The sequence below is a fragment of the Sabethes cyaneus genome, chromosome 2 (assembly GCF_943734655.1).
Source record: "Sabethes cyaneus chromosome 2, idSabCyanKW18_F2, whole genome shotgun sequence".
Classification (NCBI taxonomy): Eukaryota; Metazoa; Arthropoda; class Insecta; order Diptera; family Culicidae; genus Sabethes; species Sabethes cyaneus.
This window is the reverse complement of record NC_071354.1, coordinates 35,527,425-35,552,838: the sequence shown is the minus strand read 5'-3', so window position 1 is coordinate 35,552,838 and position 25,414 is coordinate 35,527,425. Positions and strand designations below refer to the sequence as shown.

Sequence of the window (25,414 nt, the reverse complement as noted above, 5' to 3'; positions counted from 1 at the left end):
TCCAATACACTCACAATTGTCGCCAGCCCACCGTGTTTTACCGGTGTAACCTTTAACCAAACTTTTAAATTGGATTTCTTTCCGTTTCTGTTGGATACTTTGCGCCGAAGAAAAGTCCAACAATGTTAGGATTTTCACGTGCGAAAATCGGATCGAACGATTGCACTGAACTCCGCCGAAAAAGTGCGCCAAAACCAATTACGGAAAACCAGTGAAAATGCAATGAAAGTTACGTGCGCCCGCTTCCGAATGACTCCGCACGGTGGTAGACAACCTGGTGCTTTCTCGTGGTGGACTGCTTCCCAAGCAACCGACCAACCGAACTGACAATAATACCACAGCACAGCGATAAAACGTAACGCGATTTTCCCTCGCTCGCGCAACGCTGGAAAAACTCGACCGATCGTCGTACGCTGCACCGACGAATGAGAGCGACCAGCAGCAGCGGAAACATCTTGGGCCGGTCTGACTGACTGGAGACGGCAATGATGGCACACGTCGGGCATCGTACGGCACACGATGCCGATACGATGGGGAGAAAGAGAGAGTTTGGCTGTTTGGCAAATCGGTGTGGCATGCAGTATGGAAGAATCCGTGTACCAAGAGGGGAGGAGGGTGACCGTTACTGTAACGAACCACGGAAGGGTTTATGGCTTTTGAGTGCGGCCAACAAATGTGGTGCATTCGGTAAAAAACCAAGTGTCAGTACCTATTTATCAATACTGTATAAAATTGATTGATGTTTGTCTACATGACAATTTTTGGGCCCTTCGTAGTACTTTTCATCGAGACGATTGTACAATTTGTCTAAAAATTATGACAATCTATCAAAATGAATGCAGCTCAAACGTTTTGCCATTCTTTTCATGTATGTGAATAAACTTTGCTAATTGTTAATAGCATTATAGGCAGGTCTACCGAAAACACAATTGAGTTATTATAATCCAATGACTGTTGTGAATGTCTAATTAGCTACTGTTGATTATGAAGTGACGACAGTAAGCACAGGTGTGACTATCTATTCAATGGTATAAGGATAGAAAAAAATATAGTCGTACAATGACGATACTATTTCACGCATGTTCATCCTTCTATGGTTGGAGTTCGCATTGAATAAATTCTTTTTGTTATTTCTTAACATATCCTCATACAACATTTTATTAATTATTCAATAGATTCAAAAAATACTTTGATTAAGAGCGCGATGAAAATTAATTTTTAATTAATGCTTTGAAAATTCAATATTATAAATATACTGATTGGTGTTGATTGAAATAATCGAAATATCAAGATCTAGCACCGATTACAAAAAGAAAAGAATGAAGATCCGTTGATAGTTGAGTAATTTTATCACAAGCGAAACAAACCTCTCCAATTTTATTAAAAACAGGCTAAGTCTGGTTTGATGCCACCCATCTTTTTGTCTTGCAGTCTGCTAATGCAAAAAAAAAACAAAAGTTGTTTCCTGAGTAAGATAGTTCTTCCGCAAAATACACCCGACCCGGAGGTCTGGTTCGTTGTTTTTCACACGTGTCAGATCGTATCCGTCGCACGCTGTGATCTAGTGTGCTATGCGTGATGTTTACCGCAGCAGTTTTCAGATACTAATTGAACACTCAACACGACGCGTTTAAAATTAAATTAAACAAACGGTGTGAATCCTAATTTCAGGCCTAATTTCAAATGTAATTCTAAATCTAATTTCCAGCCCAATTTACGTCCAATTTCGTGTATAATTCCAAGTAAAACTTTCAGTCCTAAGTACTCAAGATTTAAGTTCGATTTCAAATCCAATTTTAACTCCAATTTTACTAGTTTAAATAATTTAATTTAAATAATGGTTCATACCCAAATTAGTCATAATTTGTCATTCTACGGTTACTCGATTTTCAAAGCCAAAACATTCTTCTGACACGGGTTGGATGCCCCAGTTTTTGCTTATGTCTGGGCACGCTAGCGTATCTTATACAACGCTTGGACACCCAATAAATTCAAAAACTCAGAAAAATTAAGGAAAAAATGTACTTTCTAGAGCCTTAAGCTTGAGAGAAAATATTCGCTTAATTTTCCACTCCATATCCCAAATTTACATTTTTGTTTTGTAAAATTGACACAAAATCAAGTCACCGATTACAAAAAGAAAAGAATGAAGATCCGTTGATAGTTGAGTAATTTTATCACAAGCGAAACAAAGCTCTCCAATTTTATTAAAAACAGGCTAAGGTCTGGTTTGGTGCCACCCATCTTTTTGTCTTACAGTCTGCCAATGCAAAAAAAACAAAAGTTGTTTCCTTGGTAAGATCAACAGCCACTCTCTCCTATATCAAAGGTGACTGCCCGCAAGTTATCCCGCAAAATACTCTCGACCCGGAGGTCTGTTTCGTTGTTTTTCACTTCAAAGAACGAACTATACAACGGTACCAGAGCTTGGTAGATAAAAGCAATCAACTTTATCACCCCTTTTTAGGAGAAATTTGATGAAAACGCCCTGAGAAACACTTATTGCAAAGCTTTTTGCTTCTGAAAAGTGTTTAAAATTCATTTATTAGAAAGCTTATGCGCAGTTTTCAGGGAAAAATTTTCTCAGCTTTCGGATGAAGGAAACAGAATCGAGCTACCTAGCATACTTTTTGTACTAAAACTAATTGAAAGAAAACAAGACTGAAAATTAAAAATGTTCAATAGCTCTGTAACGATTGAGATTTGAGCATGTGCACAGAAGGATTTTTTTCATCAAATGTGCTCCTCTATCACCCACTAAAATGTTTGCACTGATCTACCTAACACCCTGTATATGCCCAATTTGATCGAGAATGGCCCAGGTGTTGCGAAGGCATGGCGGTGCATACAAACATATCTTGATATTCTTTTCGTTCATTATTGATGTTTGGGATATGTCCACGTAAATATTAGACTTAGTAATTAACTTTCTTTTTACATTTTTGTAAGAAATTGCTCAAGGAATCCGAAAAACATATTAGTTTTTATGGCGGAGTTGCAACAATTTTTTTTTGTTTTAAAACTAAATTTGCATTTCTTTCCAAATGAGTATAACTTTATCTCAAAATTCCCACGAAATCGGGTTCTTTTTTGTTCAAAAATCACTTATCATCACAAGACAAGTGCCGTCCACTGATATAAATAAAAGATTAGCAGAGTAGTCAAAATTTCTGGGTGATCTTAACCAGATTGCTCTATCCGAAAGCTATTGTAACAACTATTGCGAGCTACACAAAGAAAATTGACATATATTGGGACGAGGGTGGGAACCTAATCACAAACGAGCGCGAGGTGGTCGACAGGTCGAGAAATCTGGTCGCCGAAGACTAGCAAAGCCGCTGGTAAACATCGCCTACCGGCAGAGCTTTATAAACATGGCCGAAAAATGCTGGCAATGGCTCTACACTGGGTTATTTCGATGATTTGGGAGGAGTAGAAACTAGGGTGAATGTTTCATAATTACTAGGCGTAATTCATGGAGCTTGCGCAACTACGGACCAAATTTTTACTATCCGACAGATCTTGTAGTAATATCGGGAGTCCACGTGTCCACGCATCACATCTTTATTGATTTCAAAGCAGCATACGATACAGTCGATCGAGATCAACAATGGCGGATAAACTGATCAAAGCTGCATTGGATCGAGTGATGCGTTTCGTGCGCATCTGGGGGACACCCGAGTCCCTTCGAGACGCGGCGATAGTTGAGACTGTTTATCCGGTATACTGTTCAACATCACTCTTGAGAAGGTGATCCGACGAGCAGGCATCGAAACGAGAGACACAAGTTTTTACAACTTTTAGGTTTCGCAGCTGATAGCACGATACGATAGCATAGCCAGGAAATTTGCGACGGCGGAGACAATTTACGCCAGACTGAAGGCGAAGAAGTGGGTTCTAGAAGGAGTGGGTTAAAAATAAATGCGTTGAAGACCAAATACATGAAAGAAAGAAACCAAAGGAAACAAACGCGAGCTTGCCATGGACGGTAACCGAACTAGAAGTAATAGATGTGTTCGTGTATTTGGGATCGCTGGTGACCGTGGACAACAATACTAGTAGGAAATTCAGCCGCGCATCTAAACGGGAAATCGGGCCTACTTTTTCCTTCGCAAAATGCTACAATCAAGAACCAAACGCCGCCGTACGAAGCTAACGATGTACAAAACGGCGTATGAATCACGAGCTACAGGCAGTGCTTGGAGAGATTCCCCGTTTCCACCGACGAGCGTGATACAGGAAAATCAAAAGAGTCCTTTTGAGGGCTACTACTTAGAATATTTAAAAAGTTGAATTTTTAGGTTGTAAATCTATTAAATGACAGCATACAATTCGTCTCAAGTATGTTCGAATGAGATAGTAGATTAAAACAAAGGTTTTAGCATTTAGAGATCGAATTGTACTTTCATTCATAGTCCTACAGCAAGTTCATGGTCGAGCCCTGATGAACCCTGAAATGACTTTAAAGTAGTTGAGTAATTATAAATTATTTATGAATTCAGAAATTCCGAACGTGGCCGCAGCAATACTTCGTATGGTACTGGAGTGGGCCACCTACGCCAAGGACGATCCGGCACCTATTGAAGATGAGGATGAAAACAGGTAGAAATGGACGAACGATATCTGCCAGTGGGACCAGAATTTTCTCCACGTCAACCAAAGTATTTTGACCGCCAACTATCTGGATATCAGGGCTGTTTTGGATACTTGTAAAATGGCGGCGAATATGATCAGAGGTAAAGCACCGCAGGAAATTCGGAAGACATTTAATGTTAAAAATGATTTTACGCCGGACAAGGAGCATCAAATTCGCGTACTGGTTTTTGGTATTCTCGTTTGCTGCTTCTTTCGTATGCCTACAGCTTTTCCCCAAATAATGCGAATGCTAAGAAGAACGTTTCCAAAATTGAAAACGAATTCTACTGCATCTATTCTTACAAGATCTTTAAAGTAGTTATCAGCCACTAAACCGTACCATAATGTAACAATTTTCATTACATAAAGTTCAGGTGAAAAACGCATCAATAATTACACCTTATTCTCTATCGCTTGTCCATACTATTCCAGTTAGCACTGCTGTAAGCAAAAAGCGGCATATGCCTGTCATATCTATACTGTGACATTTTCTGCGACTGGTCACAGTGCAAATAAGAATGTTTGCTTATTATCATGTACGTATTCGAGATAATTTCAACGCATCAAGAGATAGGCTCTCTCGATACAGAAACGATACGAAGCGACGGTATTGGCTGAGATTCTGACACGGCACTGAATACTGGCAAATGTATAGAAAAAATGTAACCGTTTCGGTCTCTGATTAAAGGTGATTCGATGTTCTTCTAATCTTGTGTGCTGGTGCTTTTGCAGAATATTTGAAACTTCTATTTTATTATTTGGTGCTCACGATGCCAATGCCGATAGTTGTCCCCAAAAATACCGTTTCACTATTTTTGTTTTCAAGCCGTTTTTAAAAAATATATATCTTTTGAGTTACTGAACCAAATTTAATGTTCAAAGTATCGAATATAATTAAATCTCTGTATTTACATTTATTAAGGAAGTAGTCAATTTTTCGTTTCCATCATTCCAATTTTAGTAAAATCCAATTCTCCATTTAGAGTGTCCACTAATGGTGACATTTGTTGCATTGTTACGCATAGTCCTCATGGTCTGAAACTCACGGGAACAAGCAGTTCTCGTTCTTGCGCCTATATTAAGTTATGAAAACTTCTTACGGTAAACTGATATTTTGGATATATATTTTCAATGAAATTTTAGATTAAACTCTTACAGTAATTTCAAATGGATTTGCCATTCTATAAATGTAGAAATCCAAATGTTACAGCAATAAAAGATCATCCCTCACTACAAACGAATTCAATTTCCCCATCCAACTCCTTATTTGGCAGAACAAACGCACAACCGATCGCAGATTGCATATAATTAAATCGAGTTTCTAGCTTCTCCGTGAAAGTTTCTTTCACAGAGATTTACTACCAAATTCGAGAACCTAGATCCAAGAACCTGCGAGAAATTCCTGCCACAACACGATTAGAGCGGAGCCTGCTTTCAGCCGATCAATATGTAAATATACACGTTCACACATCACGCATTCCAAACAAAAGGGAATGTCGACGAAAAGTATGAGCTTATAGCACGACAAAGCTCGCTTGCATACGATCAGTGTCACCGAGACGTTTTTGAAACTTTGGATTTGTTCTAGATATTATCTCGCAAGTTCATGCAAGTCTCAAAAAAGGCAAATCCTTGGGTTATAAAAATCTTTAAGACTTGACCCTTGTTTATCGACAGACTTCGTACCCGGTTATTAGAGTACAGGACAATTTCGGGGCTGTCAAATAGGCGGCCCTCACTAAAATAATTTTAAAGAGATATAATGTTCAAGCGAACGTTTCTGCTGAAATTAGCTCGAACAAGCTTTTTACAGATGATCAAATTTGAAGGACAAACAGAGCTATTTTCAATAACAACCAGATGTTTACGCGAAATACATATTTTAAACGAAATACATCTGATCTTTGACAAAAAAATCCATCTGATAGAACATCGTTTGTGCACGCTTCAAGCTTATTGAAACCATTTGGTGCTGATAACCAAAGACAAAATTTGATTCACTTCTATGGAAAAGTTGCAAATTTTAAAATACATCAATGAAAAAATAATAATCGAATATCGAACGTCGTCGTCCAATGGGAAGCACATTGAAATTGAATTGTGTTTTTGGTGCAAATGAATAACAGAATAAAATGGCATTTAATTTGAAAATGATTGGTAATTTTTCGTGGAAAAAATCGAAAAATGGTATAGAAAATCAACTATTTTGTTTGGAAAAACTAAACTATCCAAAATTAATCAGCATAACATAACCATTTAGACAAATCATCAACATTGCTTTTTGTTTTCAACTATGTATTGCCAAAAATCAGTTTGTGAAAAATGTTGTTTCTTGAGACATTGTCAGATCTTCAAATTAAATTAATTTTGTAATTATTTGAGTTTACTTTTTACTTTTACTTTTACTTTTCTTACTTTTTACTTTTAAAAATCACTAAACAATACCTCCATTAACGCAATAAAAACTGCCAAACGCTCTCTTTAATTAGTATTTTACAGTATGAAATACACGGAAAAACTAACTCAAATCCAGTAATAACAATTTCAGTGGAAATTCCATGACCATTGGCTTCGGTGCACCCACCGGCTTGCGTTCGGAAATCCATTGTGTTTCCATAGGCGATTAGCCAAAAGCTGAAACACAAATTTTCGTGTCACGTCGGTCACGTTGAAGCCATAAGATACGGGATATACACCTCGAAGTCAGCCATCCATTACCAGACTTTGAAAGTCGTGGGCGACGGGGGGAAGACTGTGGCACGGTCAAGATCACAGTTCGGGTAATTTAGGTTTGTTTGCCATAGCAAATCTTTATGTCCAGCTGAAAGCACATGTTCAGGGGAGGGTTCGATTACCTAGTCTGCAATAAATGGTTCCAACTAAGGGAGTCCACCCAAGTAGGGAAGTTATTTCCTACCGGTTCCACAACATCCAGTTCGCATCGCATGGTATTGAGTGACAGATTGTGATTCTAATATATGCACAATCAATAATAATGACTTTGTAATGAAGCTACTGCAACATAACGTAAACTGTTGCCTCTAGCCGACATCAGCTTGCGAAAAGATAACGGTCAAATGGGTCCCGTTTCTTGAACAATCCTAGCACGTGCTGAAGCTGGAACAACATTTCGATGTGGCAGAGCAGCGTTGCAATTGTCGAAATAGATTAATTAAACAGATTAAACTGTTCACTGAAAAATGGTATGCTACCCATGGTAAAGATATTTTTTGTACTAATATAACAATTATGAATCGCTTGCCACCTCCTTCGTCCATCTCTGCTGTTTGCTTTGGTTGACTTATTTTATGATTGCACTTCATAAATGGGACATTTAACATATATGCAGAGCACACCGGCGGTGGACGCGGGATGAGTACAGTCACATATCACTAGATTTCTCTTCCTCCTCTGGATGGAAAACGCGTGGCTTCGCGTCGCTACGGTAACTGTGCGGGAATGCGCTCTCGTCCCAAGGTGGGCTCAACCAACCGGCCAGCAGCCCCGTTGTCCGTCCCGTTTGCAGCTCATTTAGGAAAATGACAGCAATAACAAAGATGATGACACTCTATATAGTGAGCACAGTGATAATAAACTTGCATCGACTCGGATGATGGTCGGTAACGACTTTAAAGGCGATGGCATAGCTGATGAACCTGATGGGCAACAAACTAATGCCCTGTTACGATCAGCAGTTGTTTGCATTGGTATGTAGGTGAGGTAATGCGATTTACAAATCTATGTTTAACAGTAAAACTATGACTGTCATTTCGATTATTTATCTAAATAATTGGCATGATGTTTCGTAATTATACACGCATTGCAACACTTATAGTAGCTTCTTGGAATTGAAATATATTTTATTCAATAAATAATGTGGTCGTTACCAGTTCACTAAATGACTATTGGAACGTAGATAATAAAAGTAAAATGTTTTACATTTTCAATTTGTAAATAATCTTTTATTATTTAGTTTTGTGTTCATCCATTTTATGTTTAATATTTTGTTATATCAAATTTTCCTCGTTTTACTTTGTCTTTGTCTGTTTTGTTTTAAACCAACATTCTTCTTTGTTGAAAAATTTTGTTAAAAGCATAATTTTGATTCACTGGTTTCTTCCCATTTCTTAATTTTTTCTCTAATGTTACGTTGAACTTTTCTTTCAATTTTATCTTATTAAGTCTAGTTTCAAGTCCAATTATGAATCAATTCATTTTAAATTTTAAGTCCAATTTAAGGTTACGTGACATTTTTGGTTGTTTCTTAATTAGGTGCTAATTTACCTAATTCAAGAATACATATCTCATAAACCAAACAACGTTACGTAAACAGTTTCTTATGAAAATGTTAGTAAACATTCTTACTATATTTAGAGATGGATTACCGCTGGATCTAGAGGTAGTCCATCTCCTACTCCGTTGCGGGAAAAGAAATAAAAAAAATAAGACGGAAAGAAAAAAAAAGAAAAACAGCAGTAGGAAAACGTGACAAAAACCGAACAAACGGGTTAGAAAAAGAGGAAAAACGAGATGCCAGTTTGTTTTTCGTTTCATTTTTCTTCTTCACTCTTGCGTTCTTCATCTTTTTCTGTTCAGTATCCTCGTTTTTTGCCTGGTTTTCCCTCTTTTTCTCCCCTTACTTTTTTTCATATTCATTTCCCGTTTTCCTTCCAATTATGGCACGTTTTTTCTTTCGTTTTTATTTTTTTCACGCTAGTTTGTTCCAGTTGAATAAATTCAGGCATGAAAAAAATAGAAACGAAACAAAAAAATGAGACAGAATGAGAAAAAAAGAGAAAAAAATGGAAAAGATGAAATAGAGGGGAAACGAAGCAAAAAACAAGGAAACTGGAAAGAAAAAGATGAAGATCGAAAAGTAAGAAGGAAGATCCTTAAAGAAAATGAAAACACGAGAAGAAAAATGAGGATAAACTGGACAGAAAAAAAGGACAAGAAAGAAAATAGCAGATAGAATGGAATGGAGAATGGATAAATGAGAACATAAACAGTGGAAAAAAGACAAAAAATGAATAAGATGAGAGAAAAAATTAAAACAGAACGTGACAGAAAAGGAGGAAAAGCAGGACATAATAAGAGGAAGAATGGAACAGACGAACGGAAAAAAACGAAGAATAGTAAAACGGCTGTTGCGGCACAAAGCCACAGTATGACCGCGTTGACAACCACATCTAGCTGACAACAATCAGTGTACTCGGACGAAGATGCAGACAAAGTGCTATTGTTGTCTCGCAGGATGTTATAACAATAAGCTATTCTCGAACGAGGTATAAATACGGCAATAAACGTAGAGTCTAGAGTTCAGTCAATTCACAGCGAGCACCGCTGGCGACCCGTTAGGTAAAGTAAAGACGATCACGAACAACGGGATATTAAAAGAGTTAAAGAGCGAAAAAAGATGAAAGCCGGAACAGAAACAAAGAAAAAAGTTGAAAAGGGGGTAGAAAATAACAAATAGCAGAGGACAGGAGAAGTGGAAAATCGTGCTTGAAAATGAGGAACGGAAAAAGAGAGACGAAAAACGGAACAGAGAAAACATAGGACTCAGAAAAATGGTGAAAAACGGGACAGAAAAAGGAGAAAAATGAACAGAAAAAGAGAAAGCAGCGGGCAGAAAAGAGGAAAAACGAGTGAGCAAATTGGGGAAAATGAGATAAGAAATGATATATAGTTTCTGTTCTATGTTGTGTTTAAGAAAAACCAAAAGGAAATAAAGAATAAACGGGGAACAGGTCAAGTGGCCTATAAAATAAGAACAGCAAAAGAAGAAAAGACAAACGAGCAAAACGAACTAAAGAAAAAGGTAAAACGAATGAGAAAAAACGGGAGCAAAAACACAGGACAGAAAAGACGGAAGAACGAGACTCGAAAAAATAACAAAAAACGAGTGAAATGCATAAGGAAAACAGGACTGAAAAGAAGAAAACATGGAATCTCAGAAAAATCTGAGAGGAAATGGAAAAATGGTATCAAAAACTGAATAAAACAGAAAAGACGGAAGAACGATGTATTAAAAAGAGGAAAACGGCACAGACGAAAACGAAGACGAAAAACAAGAAGAGAAAAAGATAAAATGAGTAATAAAAACGGAAACGAAAAAAAGGAAAATAGAAAAGAAAAGACTGAAAACGGAAGAAAATAATATACGAGTGAAAAGCATGAGGAAAACAGGACGAAAAATGAGAAAAACGGAACAATGAAACAGGAAACACGGGACAGAAAACGAGGGAAAAAAGAGCGAAAACGGGTTTGAAAATGAGACCAAAAACTAAGAAAACTGTACAGGAAACGAAAGGAAAATGAAAAACGGGACTGGAAAAGAGAAAAAGTGAAGCTTCTGTAAAGGTAAAGGCAAAGCGAGTGAGAGGATAAGACGAAAAATGTTACTTTAATTTCAAGTAAAACTGCGTGTCGGTTTAAAGTAAAATTTCATGTTCAAACTAGTTTAAATTTCAGTCTAATTTTATTCCAATTTATGTATAGGTTAAAGTTTTTTAAGTCGAATTTCAAGCACATTTTTGATTTCAATTTGGATGTTAATTTCACTCCAATTTCATGTCTAATACCAAGGAAAACTTCCAGTCCAAATTCCTTCGAATTGAAGTCTAATTTCAAATCTAATTTTAAGTCCAATTTCCAGTTCTCTTTGAAGCCCAAATTAGTTTAAATTCAAGTCTAATTAACTGCCATCAAGTCTGATTTCAAGTCCAATTTCAACTTTGATATTAAATCCAGTTGCACCCGAAAGACCTACCAAATTTTACGTGTAATGTATGAAAGTTTTGGTACAAATGTTCGGATTCAGTTGACCTCAGCTCAGTTGGAACGTAGTTTGGCCTTGAATAACGCGCTAGAGAATTAATCACTGCACAGAATCTTTTGGGTTCACAACACAGGGCACATCTTGATACTGTCCAAAAAACACTCAGAGACAGAGACGTCGTCTACTAGGAAAGCGCGCGCTCTAAGCGGTATTTGTAATGTAAATTATGACAGTATGCTTAACAAGATCGTTGATAATGTTTATGCCCCGATCCCCATGTAAAATGCACATTCCTCTCGTAGACTGGCGTTTGCCACCGATCCGTTGAACGTTGGCATTGTTATTGTTTCATTTCTGCATGTCCAATGAAAAGAGAAAGAAAAGCCGCTTGCCGTACCAAGCAACATCTCGCAGTCGACATAGTAACCCAGCCAGTCGGTACTTGGCGCTTTCATTCCAATAATGGGACTAATGGTAGGGATTGTAGGGTAAAACGTTAATTTGTCTGAGGCGTTCAAAAATGAAATTTAAATTTTCCTGTGAGAGATATTACGCAACAGACACAACACTTTGAAAATTCCCTTAGCACCAAGCGGGAAGCTGTGTCCCACATTCACGCCCAAACACACAAAACAGTACAGCAGAACTCCACGGGCGTTAAAAAGGGGTACATACACATCTCGCCCAACTCACCATCATCGTCGTAAACACAATCGATAATGAATCAATTCGTCGCGTTCACTAATTTTAGCAACAATGAGAAACCGTGCGGAAACGGAATGAAAATAAAAGGCTCACTCATGTAGCTAAAAATAAGACCCGCACATCGCCGTGGTGGATGCCACTTGGCGGCGCGTAAAGATCTGTGCGCTCAATTGCCGAGAAAATGCAAACGGCGTGACGCCTAAGGTAACGACGACGCCGAAAAGGGTGGCGGAGCCGGGAAATTCCCACGCATAATTAAGTTTTTATGCCCCCGCAACGTGTTTTTGAGGTGAAACATAATGCTTTGATGGGTTTTTGTTTCGGGATTATTCACTGTTGCTAATATGTTTTGGTTCAGTAGAGTTCAGTAGAAATTATTTTTACACTCAGCTGCTAATGGATGGAAGAACAAATGACTTCAGTTCAAAAGTAGATTCGTATTTTCAAAAAATTATTTCTTGAAAATTTTGAAGAAAAATTAAATCTTAAGTGTGTCGAACTGAACATAAATATCTACACCACCACTGGTAGAAAATTATCCAAATTGGTTTATCTCAGTTGATGATATATTCAAAATCAGCAAGTAATTTTTTTGGTAAAACTAAGTTTCAACTCGCGCAAAGATATTCAGTTTCAGAAAAGTGTCCAATAAGCATAAAATCAATGAAGAATATGGAAAAGATACTGATTACTAATTTACAGAATTGTTCATGTAAGAATGGTTGCTGTCGACGAGAAGACGGTATCACAACAAGGAAACAAATGGATTATAATTTTAACAAAATATTCCTTCTAATTTTATATTACAAGCTTTCAGCTGTAGAATAGCAATGAGGCACGCAATACACACAGTAACGGAAATTGAAAACATTCCCCTTGAAGAAGTCATGTTAAGATTTTTTTTATTTCAACAAATCAAGTTTAATTGAGTGAAACATTGTTTATAAACATAATGGATCTCACCCTATAACAAAAAGCAAATAAAAAAGAAGTTCACATGACTTGTGCTTTATGATAATCGCATGAATGGATCATTATTTTATACATTATTCATGAATGCGAATTACAATTAAGCACAATATATAGAGCACAGAAGGGGTATATGACGTATATGTATGCTGAGCTGAGTTAAATGGAAAAGTCAATTTAGTGCGGTTTGAATGTAATATTTCGTTACACGGCAAATGCGATATTAATTGGAAATTATTACTTAGCCGTAGCATCATTCCACATTGCTCAAAAATCTCTCTTGAAAATGCGGTGAGAAACATTGCCAAAACATATTTTAGTAGATTATGAGTAAACGACAATTTTTATTCCATTTGCGGTTCTGAGTGTCACCTACGTGACTCAGCTCATCTGGATGACTGTACAAATCAAATGGAGATTATAAGGTGATGTGAGAGAGCCCGTGAGAAAAGTGAAGTGAGAATAGGGCCCTTTATTTTGCAGTATTTTTAAATTGTTTGTAACATATTTCTTTTATAAAGATGTATTTTTTAATATGTGCAGGAATAATGGATTGCAATAACTGCCAGAAACTTGTGATCTTTGATAGTACTAATGCATAAAATATTGATTGAATATTAATTATAGCTAATAGATTAAACATGGGGGGGCTCTGTAGCCGCAAGGTTACCGAGTCTGCTTTGACAAGCGAATGGTCATGGGTTCGAATCTTAGTAGAATCAGGCCATTCGATGTCAAAGTGACTTTAGCATGGGTTTATTCTCAGACCCCTCATCGCCCTTCCTTCATGCTGAGTTCTATATTATCCCGATATGGCCTATTGACAGTGCAAAAATGAGACCCTTGTAGTAAAAATGCACTGGTTTGCTACGCCAGGGATGACTATAATTGGGGACTGTGCGCTGTCATGTGGAACGAGGTGGATAAAGTAGAGTAAAGCATTGAAAGAAGGGTACCCAATTACACACAAGCACGCATAAAAAAAAGAAATTCAATAAGCATATCGCTCACTCAATAGCGACTATAGCTAAAATAAATGCAGTGCGGGTTATACAACAAACACCCGGGCGATATCACAATAGATCTAACTTACTGGTCGCAGTGATGAGTCCATACAGGAAAAAAAAAAAAAAAAAAAAAAAAAAGATTAAACACAGATCAGCGACGATGCATCCTTTGCGTCCAGACGAACTGTCAAAAGCTGTATCCAAACAAGTATGACGCCCTCACTTCTGTTTTACACAAGTTAGTTTCGGTAATCGAAGACTACATGTTTGTATAACAGTTCTGGGGGGCACCGCGATTCTCCGGAAAATTTTACAGAAGATCACCTATATTTTATAAGCCAGGCTGTACCTTAATTGCGTCTGTTTTTTTCTGTCGTTTTTGCCCATAGTGCGATGGCACAAGGTTTCGACCTAAAATCTTATCTATGCCTATAAAAAGGGATTTCTGTCTGTCTGTCTGTCCGTATGCTCCTTATAGAATCGACAACTACTGAACCGATCGGCGTGAAAATTTGCATGTAGGGGTTTTTGGGTCTAGGGAAGGTTCTCTCGATGGCAAAAGACCCCCACCCCCATTAAGAGAGAGGGGGGCTCCCATACAAATGAAACACAAATTTCTGCATAACTCGAGAACTAATCAAGCAAATGGAAAAACATTTTACATGTGGGTGTTTTTGGAGACAAGAATTTTTTCTATGGTGAATTGAGACCCCTCCCCACTTTAGGAGGGGGGGCTCCTATATAAATGAAATACAAATTTCCTCATAACTCGAGAACTAATTAATCAAATGGAACCATATTTGGCATGTGGGTGTTTTTGGAGGCATGAATTTTTTCTATGATGAATTAGGACCCCTTACCTTTTTAGGAGGGGGGCTCCCATACAAATGAAATACAAATTTCTTCATAACTCGAGAACTAATCAAGCAAATGGAACCAAATTTGGCATGTAGGGGATTTTGGAGGCAGGAATTTTTTTATGATGGTTTGAGACCCCTCACCCCTTTGGTAGGGGGATAAGGACTCTCATACAAATAAAGCAGAAATTTTTGCGTAACTCAAAAACTAATTGAACTCGAGAAATTTTAGACTCTTTCATAAAACATTAATCAATAACAAGACCACCAAAAACTATCAATAGTAACATTAGATAATTCAGCGCGAGACGGCCACAGGCCGCGAGTGTTGCCGGCGACCTGCCGTCGGAAGCGCCGACCACTGCAGGGGGCAGCCCTCTACCTAGGTTTATTTATTTTCTTAGATCTACTGACCTCTATTACTTTCCTTCAGTTGGATCACCCCTGCAAATGGTACTTTCTACGAAAAGATTTTCCGTGAAATGGTACACATCCCGCGTAAGATTTTTCGCGAAATGGTATTCTGCGAAACTCTATATTCCGTGTTATGGTCAACCGAGAATTGGTGTTCCGCAAAATGGTATTCGGCGAAATGGTTTGTAATGATGGCGAATATTTAAATGCTATCCGCTTTATTTTATCAGGCTAAGCAATGGGGGGAGTTGTTTTCTACTTTACTGTGAGGAAAATTTGTATATTAAAACACCCATGAACTCCCCAGAAATTTGCAAAACTCAAGATTGTGACAAAGGTCATCCGAGATTCACGATTTATGTACAACACAGTTTAATTTGTGACAATACGAAGTTTGTCGGATCAGCTAGTATATATATAAAAATGAATTTCTGTCTGTCTGTAGACTCGAAAACTACTGAACCGATCGACGTGAAAACTTGTATGCACGTGCTTTTAGGACTGGGGGCAGGTTCTTATGACGGTTAGAGACTCCTTCGCCCTCTAGAAGGGGGGGGGGCCTTTTTAAACAAATGAAACGCAAATTTCCTCATTACTCGAGAACTAATCACACAAATGCAACCAAATCTGGCATGTGAGGGTTTAGGAGGTAGGAAAAAGTTTTTCGCGAAATGATATTCCACGAAACACTATATTCCGCTTCTGTGGTCAACCGAGAATTGGTTTTCAGCTTTATTTTATCTCGCGTAGTAATGGAGGGAGTGGTTTTTTACTTTACAGCGAGGAAAAATTGAAAATTTGTATATTAAACTACCCATGGTTTCATAGTTACGTGTCGCCAAGATAAATCATCTAAGGTTGAACTCCTCAGAAACTTGCAAAACTCGAGATCGTGACACAGGTCATCCGACATTTACAATTTTTGTACAGTACAGTTTAATTTGTGGTAATACGAAGTAATACCCGCCCAGTTAGCTTCAAGGTACGATGCTGGTCTAACAAGCTAGTCGTCGAATGTTCGAATCTCGGCTAGACGGTGCTTGCTAGTTAGAGTCAATAGGATCGTTGCACTGGCCCCGTAATTTTCCTGTACTCTAACAGCCGGCTGCGAAATCTGTCGATAAAGAAGGGTAATGTCTAAAGACGGTATAAAACCCATGGCTTTGCTTTTTAATACGAAGTTTTCCGGGTCAGCTAGTAACCTCTAAAATAAAGAATAATAATAAATCATTTTTAACTTCAAAGCGGCATACGATACAGTCGAACGAGACCGGCTATCGCAGATAACACACGAACACGATCCTCCGGACAAACTGGCGCGGCTGCTCAGAGCTACATTGAATCGAGTGATGTATTTCATGCGCATCTACGGAACACTCTCGAGTACCTTTGAGACGCGGCGAGAGGATACTGTTCAACATCGCTCTGGAGAGGGTTATCCGATGAGTGAGCATTGAAATGAGAAGCACGATGTTTACCAGAGGTAGCAAACTCCTACACTTCGCAAATAACTTTGCTAGGAGTTTTCAACCGCCCAGTTAGCTTCGAGGCACGTTGCTGGTCTAACAAGCCAGTCGTCGTATGTTCGAATCTCGGCTAGGCGGTGCTTGCTAGATAGAGTCATTAGGATCGTTACACTGGTCCCGTAATTTTCCTGTACTCTATACACCCGGCTGCGAAGTCTGTCGATAAAGAAGGGTAATGTCTAATGACGGTTTAAGCCCACGGCTTTGCTTTTAGGAGCTTTGCAAAGATATCATCGCCACAGGAACTTTGCGATGCGGAAGTAATCTATGCCAGGCTGAGAGCTGTGTCTAGGAGGATTTGGCTAGAAATAAATGCAGATGGTAACTGATACCTTTCGCCTTTTTGTTCCTCCAGTTTGACTATTCCATACACACACAAACTCCGCTAACGGTAATTATTTTTGTATGATTGCCCTTTGCTTCTACCACCGGGCTTTTAGTATCAATGGTTAAATGATTCCAGTCAGTAATTAGAAATCACATATTCACTTTATGCAATACGTCTAAATTGATGTAATATACTGCTGATTCTCGGCTGTTTCTAGTATAGATGAATTCAACATTGCCAACCTGAAACCAACAATTCGAACGAATCACTTACGTTCATGTTCGTGCCGTTCTCTACATTCATTCATTTTCGACAATAGTGAATGAAATCAGATGTGAATCATTCATTCATTTTGAACTACGGACAACGGGCATGAATACATTATCTTGAAAATTGAAAAACTGATAAAGGCAAATACCGTCAGCAGTTCAGTATTCACGTCCACGGGCTGACAGATTAAAGAATACTACTACTGAATGAAACTATTTATGAAACAAATCTAATTCTGCGCGGTACCAACTGTCCACTATTTTCCATATTCCGTATTAATATTCAAACATCCAGGCTGTTAAACACGCTCTGGCTCGTTATTTCTCTAAGATTTTAGTAAGCGACAAACTGATCCTTCCAATTTTTCCAAATATTAGATATAGTATTAAGAACTTCTTGTAGAATGAATTAGATTAGAATAAAAAACAATAACTATCCAATGCAAATCCATGGTTTCCATTTTTTAAATTTGCTTCCTGATCACTGATGTACCCAGAGGTAGGGCACCATTTCTACAAAACATGTTTGAACTTAAAAAATTACAAATATTTGAATGCTAATAAACGTTTTTGTGAAGTAAGTACACTAAACATAAAAATGCCAAAAATATCTATTCTGTTAAGACCAGGAACAATTTGAAACGGCCTCTAGGCACACCAGTGCCTGATAGCGACAACTCTTCCTCCTTCTCCTTTTTCTAGTAGATCTAGTATTTTCTTTCAACATAATTATGTGTAACGACGGACCATTATATGTAATACCGGATTTTCTCTTTGTCAAATTAGTGGACCGGTAACCAAATTTCCCTTCGCTTTTCGGAATTCGAATTCCCAGCGCCATACTCCAACAGACCGGAATTAGTATTCCCTATGCTGGCCATTTGCTTTCAACTTCATAGTTGAACAAGAATTAATTTTCATTCCTCTGCATTACTGCGAAGTAATGAAACAGAAATTTATAGATCTTCACAATTCTAATTTTTAAAAGAATAAGCACCCTTGATATTCCCCTATCCTTTCCAAAGTTTCTAAGTTCTTCATTTCTCGTCACCAATGTAGAGTTTGCTCCAAAGTACGTTTTCTTTGGCTTAGTGCTTGGAGTAAAGTGACCCTTCCTTTTTATTTTCATGTGTACAAAAATATAATTGTATTTTTTGTCTATAGTCGTACTTTACCCTACTATTACTACAATCGTCAGCATAAAATAAACGATATTCAAGGGGTAGTATGGTAATACGCAGAGCTCAAGCTGAATAGTGTAGAAACCACAAGACCCAAGTTAGTGCCTTGAGGAACTCCCGATATAGACTGCAAAACAATTCAGATTCTTCCGGAGCGAACACGACACATAAACTACGACTGGTTGGCTATAACATCATCTATCTTGTAAACGCGACAGAAATCATTCGAGATTCTCAATAGGATGGAAAATTATTTCGTGGTCGACACGATCAGATTTCAAATCTATATATGTATATCGCGTCTCGTTGCACGCCTTCTTCCAAGCGATTCAAACAAAATCAAACAAATTGTTCGAATGAAATATTGCTCATCTATCTAATCAGCGGAGGCAGTTAAATGTTCGAAGCTGTCTTGTCTAATAATCATAATTTAATTATACATGAGATAACCGGTGATGTCATAAGACATCACCCGGTACAACTTAGGTAAATCCAGCTAGCGCAGAGCAGTTTGGTATTTGATGAATTAATTGGTTACCAGTTCATAATTGAAATATTCGTTATATTTTATTTGAATTACACGAAATACTATGTGGGTGCACCCCGTTGGATGTCACCCTGTAAAACTTGCTGAGAATCGCTTGACAGCGAGAGAAGAATGTATAGAGAGAGATGATTATTATATTCGTGGAGTTGAAGTGAAATACACGCGTTTTGCTGCGTCATTAAATAAAGTGTATTTTATTCTACGATTTCCATTTGCGGCCGCTTCCGTCCTCCACACACTATTTACAAAATATCGAGTGATTAAGGCAAGACAACAAGTGGTGTCGTCAGAATTTACCCCTTTTCATAGCATCACAAGAATGGCCTACTTCATAACCGGTTCTCAATCCTTTGGACCATTTTGCATGGAAATACATGCTCAGCAATGTCGGAAGCATAAACAACCACAACAAACCCCTAAGGAAACCGTTAAATAATGGAATTGAATTGGAGAAAGCAGTTCTATGGTTGACGCGTTCAGTTTAATTATTTTCCGTAGTGAAACTCTTGATTTAAACTCTGTTGATTTGGCATTATGTGGAATATTTTTGTTCATAAACAATTAAAAAAAAACCAAATATTCTACTCACGTTTTACACTCGGAACTGCTCGGTGCCGTCAGTTCCAGCATCTGCGACACATTGGTGTTGATGAGAAAGAAGGTATTCTTGTCAACGGCACTTTGCCGCACCAGTATCAGGTTGATTTTGGTGATGGGATTGAAGCGGCCTTCGGTGATTTTGCTTTCGCTTCCACCGAGACCGGGACTAGAGTGGTATTTCAGCAGGTATTTGTCGTCCTAGTTGAATTTGGTGAGATATGACACGTGAATAACTGGTTTGAAGGTATTTATTGAAATACACATTACCTGCTTTTGTAATAAAACCATCATATCCTCGAACAGCAATCCGTGCAGTTGTACTCCAGAATTTTTTTTCATGGTCAACGGCCCATCGTGTATTAACTTACGTATCGTTAGATCTATGTTCTACAATATGTGAATGAACAATGAAAGGTTAATGTTTAAGGCAACGGTTGCTTATAAACGACATACCTTAAATTCACTAGAAGCGTCCTTATCTAGACCACTCTTGTCTAATTTCCTTTGAATGGTTAATAATCTGAAAACGACCAAGATAATTGTAATTGTTGGATCGACCAGAAAAACTTTGTATCAAACTCACTTGTGATTATCTTCCTCCGTGCGAACCGCCTGGTTAACGTGATCCAGTATCCGTTTGGAGGAATCGTGTGCCTTTCGGATGGCCTGTGCTTCGGCTTCGTTTTCCGGCTGCGAGCGGACGGTAAAATTGTACAGATTATCGAACAGCAGCGGGTACTTGGTCAGTCGTTGCAGAACCGTCGGCAGCAAATCCTTCAGCTGCAGCCGTCGGCAGGCCTTGTGCGATTCGGCCTTTATCAGCAACCGCTGCAGGTTTTCATCCTTTTTCCGGCGCTCTTTCAGTGCCTCCAGGGCGATCTGCTGCCGTGCACAAAAGTAGGCGGCGTGCTCCTTCAGGTCGTCGCCTGATTGGCCGTCGAACTAAAGAAAGTAAGAAAGTTGAATTAAATATTTTGTTACTTAACTAGTGTGGTCACTAATATTCACCATCAACGTTAACAGATCGCCAATTTCCCGTATAATATTGCAGTGGTCAATCCGTCGTTGCTTCAAGTTGCTTTCGAAAGTGGTGTGCAGCTCTTGCAGCTTCCGCAGTGACGGTGGAAACAGCAGCTGCAGCAAGTCAAGTGACAATGCTCCGGATTCTTGTAACGGGCGCATGAAGATTCCCTCCAGCAACCGAAGCGTTCGCACGTGGTTACGCTCGGTTTGGTAGATTTCTACGAATGATTTTTAATTTCATTACTTCAACAATATATTTTAAAGCTTTTGCTGCTTACCATTTATCACTTCTTGTCGTTTCTTTTCCACACTGCACAGTGTGGCAAGAATTTCCGTTGGTATGTTGGAACTCCAATCGGCTTCCGGTTCGAGGTTGCCCTCATCCTCACTGTCGACCCATTCGCGAGCCGTTGGCAAGACTATGTTGTTAAAGAAGCTCGAATTAGCTAGATTTCCGGGTCCTCCCGGAGAACTGAATATACCTGAGCTGTTGGCGGTCGCGGACACATTGGGACACGGTACCGCAACCCCGGTGGGAGCTCCCGGACCAGCCGAAGATCCCACCGGCACGCCACCAACCGCCTCGAGCGACGTCGATCTGCTATCCAGTGCGAGTGGAAGACTAGATGTGGAACTGCTGGAATAGTTGTTGATCAACGATGAGGCTTCATTCTGCTCGTCACTGTTGATACGAGTTTGAACAGAGAAAATTTAAGAAAAAAAAACTAATTTAGTAAAATTTTTAATACAAATCGCCATTCTAAAAGTACCCCTCATTTTCACAACTCATCGCCTTCAGCCGAATCGTGATGGTTTGTCACTATGTGCCGGATCAATATCTTTGTTCTTATTTTGTCAGTTTATACGGCTCAGTTATCTTCCATTTTCAAGGTTTCTCACGTTCATATCTGCAGGGCGTATTCTCTAGCAAAAAACTGCTAAAATGCAATTGCTATGATTTACTATCCCACTGCGAGATGGGATAACTAAAAATTCCAAACTGACGAACGACTCGTCGTAGCGAACGGGTAAAATCTATAATTTTACGATTTCTGTAATTGTCATAGAACTGGGTTAACGATTGGATCGTAAACGAACGGAATTAGATCGTATTTGGAGGTGGGCAGTCGTATATGAGAGAAGTTAATTAGTAAACAACTAAACGTGAAAATTGTTGCGCGAAATCGGCCGAAACTGTAACTGCATCTAATGCATTACGGCTGCTATGGATAATAATAAAAACTGTTTATATTTCCTGAACATAAATGGTCTTTCTTAAATGACAGTTAAAAAAACAATGAGAAAGTATCATGCGTTCCAGAAATTGGTTAAGTACATCGGTGTACATTTTGGAGAAAAATACTTTCACACAGCTGCAAATCGATGCATTCATATCGAATATCAGAAGAATGGCGAGTGTGCTCGAAATTGTTGATACAGTTGGTACGACGTGCTAGTATTACGTGGAAGGTGAGGTCACAATTGAAGAGACTGTGCCAAGGACAGATACGTTGCCTTAGCAAAATGAGAATAAACATCAGCCGATCATCATCATGTTTTTGCACTTATGAAAGCCAACAGTTTGTATAAGTATGTATCAATAAAATTGAATTCAAGGCATTCCAGTTATGCGTCGAAAATCCAAAATTGCATTGAGTCTTTCTCTTAACAATGCATTAAAAAAGAAAGAATACGTGTACTGCTTATCGAAAGGAACAAGAAGAGTTGTTCTAAAAATACGTTGATTCAGTCACTACTTGAAGGTACGTGTTCGCTGGCCATCATGCCAGGGCGCGAGTGTATAGGGCACTCCGTTTGCACAGCTCCCGTCCCAACTACAGTTGACAAACTGATAACTCCCGACAGTAACCAATGCAGTATGTACCCTTTGCAATCACGTTCTTTTGCTGCATGGGTAAGCCTTATTCGCGCATGAATGCAAATTCGTGATCAATAAATAATTTCTATTATTAAAATTTATTGATATAAGAAAACCTTTGGGTGACAAACTTTTTTGGATTGGTTATTTAGAAAAAAAAACAATGTGTTTTCAAATTTATTTGTTTTCGAAAACAAAACACAGCTGATAATTTATATGAAAACCCTCACTATCTTTATATGAAAACCCCCACTAAAAAATCCAGATAAATAACGTACACCCGCGTTGTCACTGTTTTCCAGTCAAAGCGCGCCGGAGGCGTGCAGCAGGGTGTGAACGACTACCATCCGTTCTATTCTGCTCCTTCCGGAATAGACACATCAGCTGAGTGATATTACAGCTACAGCAACAGTGACGAGCGCCCTAATAAATGCCAACCGTTTTCCGGAAGGGCAAAGGAACGTTCCCCTCTATCGGGGTTTACTAATAGCCTAATCAACGACAACGTCTTCGCTTTGTGCGCGTGTCCATCAACATCCCTATACTAAATAGAAGGAGCGTTTATAAGTTCTTTTTGGGAACAACTTAATTAATCCCGAGAATCGATTACAACAGGGGATGTAACATGCATGTTTCTTATACGACGAATTGTTCATTTATTAGAAAAGAACACATGCTCCCCACATGTGCACATGATACTAACTTTAGTTTCACGTGGACATATGTTGTCGAAGGGAAGCTTTCTTTGGAACTGTACCTCACGGTGATTGACCGGTTGATAAGCCCGAGGAAGTGTTGAGGTGAATCTTTTGCAATTCGCCACAAAGTTTACGGACGCATTTTGTTTTTGAACAAAAATTAAACGAAACTGCAATTTTAAAAACAAATTAAATTCTTATTTTCATTATAAGACTGGATTCGGGAAAATATCGTGAAATTTTGATGTTCCAAGTTTCAAGTTTTAAAAATTTCAGGTCTCCAAGTTTCCTAGAAAACCCTAATGGAAAAATACCGATGTTCACCGACTTATTACAAAAAATCATAACTTTTGAAACAAGCATCGTAGACGAAACCTTTTTACGAAAATAAAACTGAATTTTTTCAGTAATCCAGGAAAATACTAAGAGGAAATCGTCTATGCTTTGATCATTGTTTGATTTCCAGATAAAACTCGATAAATACAGAATATTTTGACGTGGGTCTGCGTCTTTCTGGGGGGTAGTTGATATAGGAAATTATCTCGAAAAGTGATCAGGTTGTGAACGCTAATAACTGACCGGTTTCCTGATCGATTTTCAATATTTTGCACCAATCGATTCTGCGCGCCGACCCAAATGTTGTGCCCAGGTATTGTTGAACTGAAAATCCCCACGTCGTGAATGGTTGAAAAAGACGTCATCAAAGTTTTAATGTGTTTTTAGCAAAAAAGGTCAAACAAGTCGAAGATTCTTTAAACCGATTAAAAAACACAGAACAATTTAATGTCTTTGCCTGGGAGGCACGCTGGAAAAAGCGACAAACTTCTCTCGTTCCAACGCACATAGGAGTATTTGGCCCAAAAAGTTGGCCATAAGTCCGAAATATGAAATGCATGATTTTTATTTATATGTAGTATCTGTAATCTCAGCATAGTCTACTAGTCACGTTAGTATGATTTTGAACTGAATTTATGCTTTTCTTCGCTCCGCAAGCTGCCTATTTAGAACGCCATTCGGCAGTAAATTTTTTCGCTTTTAAAATGCGTTCTTCCGCTCGTTGGTGCAAAAACCTAAAAATCCGAGTGAAATAGTGTCTATTCACCATGGGTAAGTATTTATCAGCAAAGAAGGATGTTATTCAATAGTTTTCATGTATAATTGCATAAAATTAATGAATGTCTTCGATACGAATAGTGATTACGAAAATTGCCCAAAAATAGTGGTAAGATCTTAATACTTTAATCAATGTTTTAGTAACCTTCCGAGCATGTCCCGGCAAAATTTCAATCACCATCAGATAGGTCAAACATCACAGAATATAATGGAATCGAAAAATCTTCCGCATGGTTCCGCTTTGTCGTTTTTTAGACATTTAATTATTTTAAGGTAGGAGTCGTGCGGGTAAGACCGGCACAGGGGATAAGACAAGCACGCATAGAGTTTTACTAGAATGCATTAATCAATTGTGTTATTAAAGACTCAACATATTTGTATTTATTATTTCAGATGTTTTAAAACAGATCGAGCTTACTATAAATCGTAAAATATCAAAATAATAAACAAAATAAACGCGAGTGTCGCTGATGCGCAGCCCGTTGTAACTTTTCGCCAGTAGGTTTTAAGCTTTATTTCTCAGAAGAAGTTTCAAACTAAATTTTAAGATTTTATATATTCTAGCTAGCATTGTTTTTCATAAGTGAGATTTAAGTAGAAATATGATTAATAAATGTATAAAAATCGTCTTCTTAAAAAACGTGCCTTGGGAGTAAGACCGGCACCTTTCGAACGGGGTAAGAAAGGCATATTTGCAGGTCGCCGGCAACAGTCACAGTCTGCGTTTGTCTCGTCCTGAATCATTTCACACACTCGTTCAAAGTCATTTATAGAGAAAAAGATGTTATTCAATGTTACGGAGAACCCTCATTATGATTACCGTACATGTACCGTATTAATGACTATCGTCCGATGGTCAGTAAACTGACCACTTTCGCGGAG

General features: G+C 38.3%; 1 protein-coding gene across 3 annotated transcripts in view; it reads right to left on the bottom strand.

Annotated features, from left to right (window-relative positions):
• LOC128734505 (rho guanine nucleotide exchange factor 11) overlaps positions 1-25,414 on the bottom strand; it is a 168,753-nt gene that overhangs the window by 27,784 nt on the left and 115,555 nt on the right. For all 3 annotated transcript variants that reach the window (XM_053828741.1, XM_053828743.1, XM_053828742.1), the window contains 6 exons: positions 21,121-21,524; positions 20,828-21,060; positions 20,403-20,761; positions 20,273-20,339; positions 20,087-20,206; positions 19,809-20,017 (listed from right to left, as the gene is read on the bottom strand). In XM_053828741.1, coding sequence (XP_053684716.1) covers positions 19,809-20,017; positions 20,087-20,206; positions 20,273-20,339; positions 20,403-20,761; positions 20,828-21,060; positions 21,121-21,524 — 1,392 coding nt within the window. The remainder of the gene's footprint in view (positions 1-19,808; positions 20,018-20,086; positions 20,207-20,272; positions 20,340-20,402; positions 20,762-20,827; positions 21,061-21,120; positions 21,525-25,414) is intronic.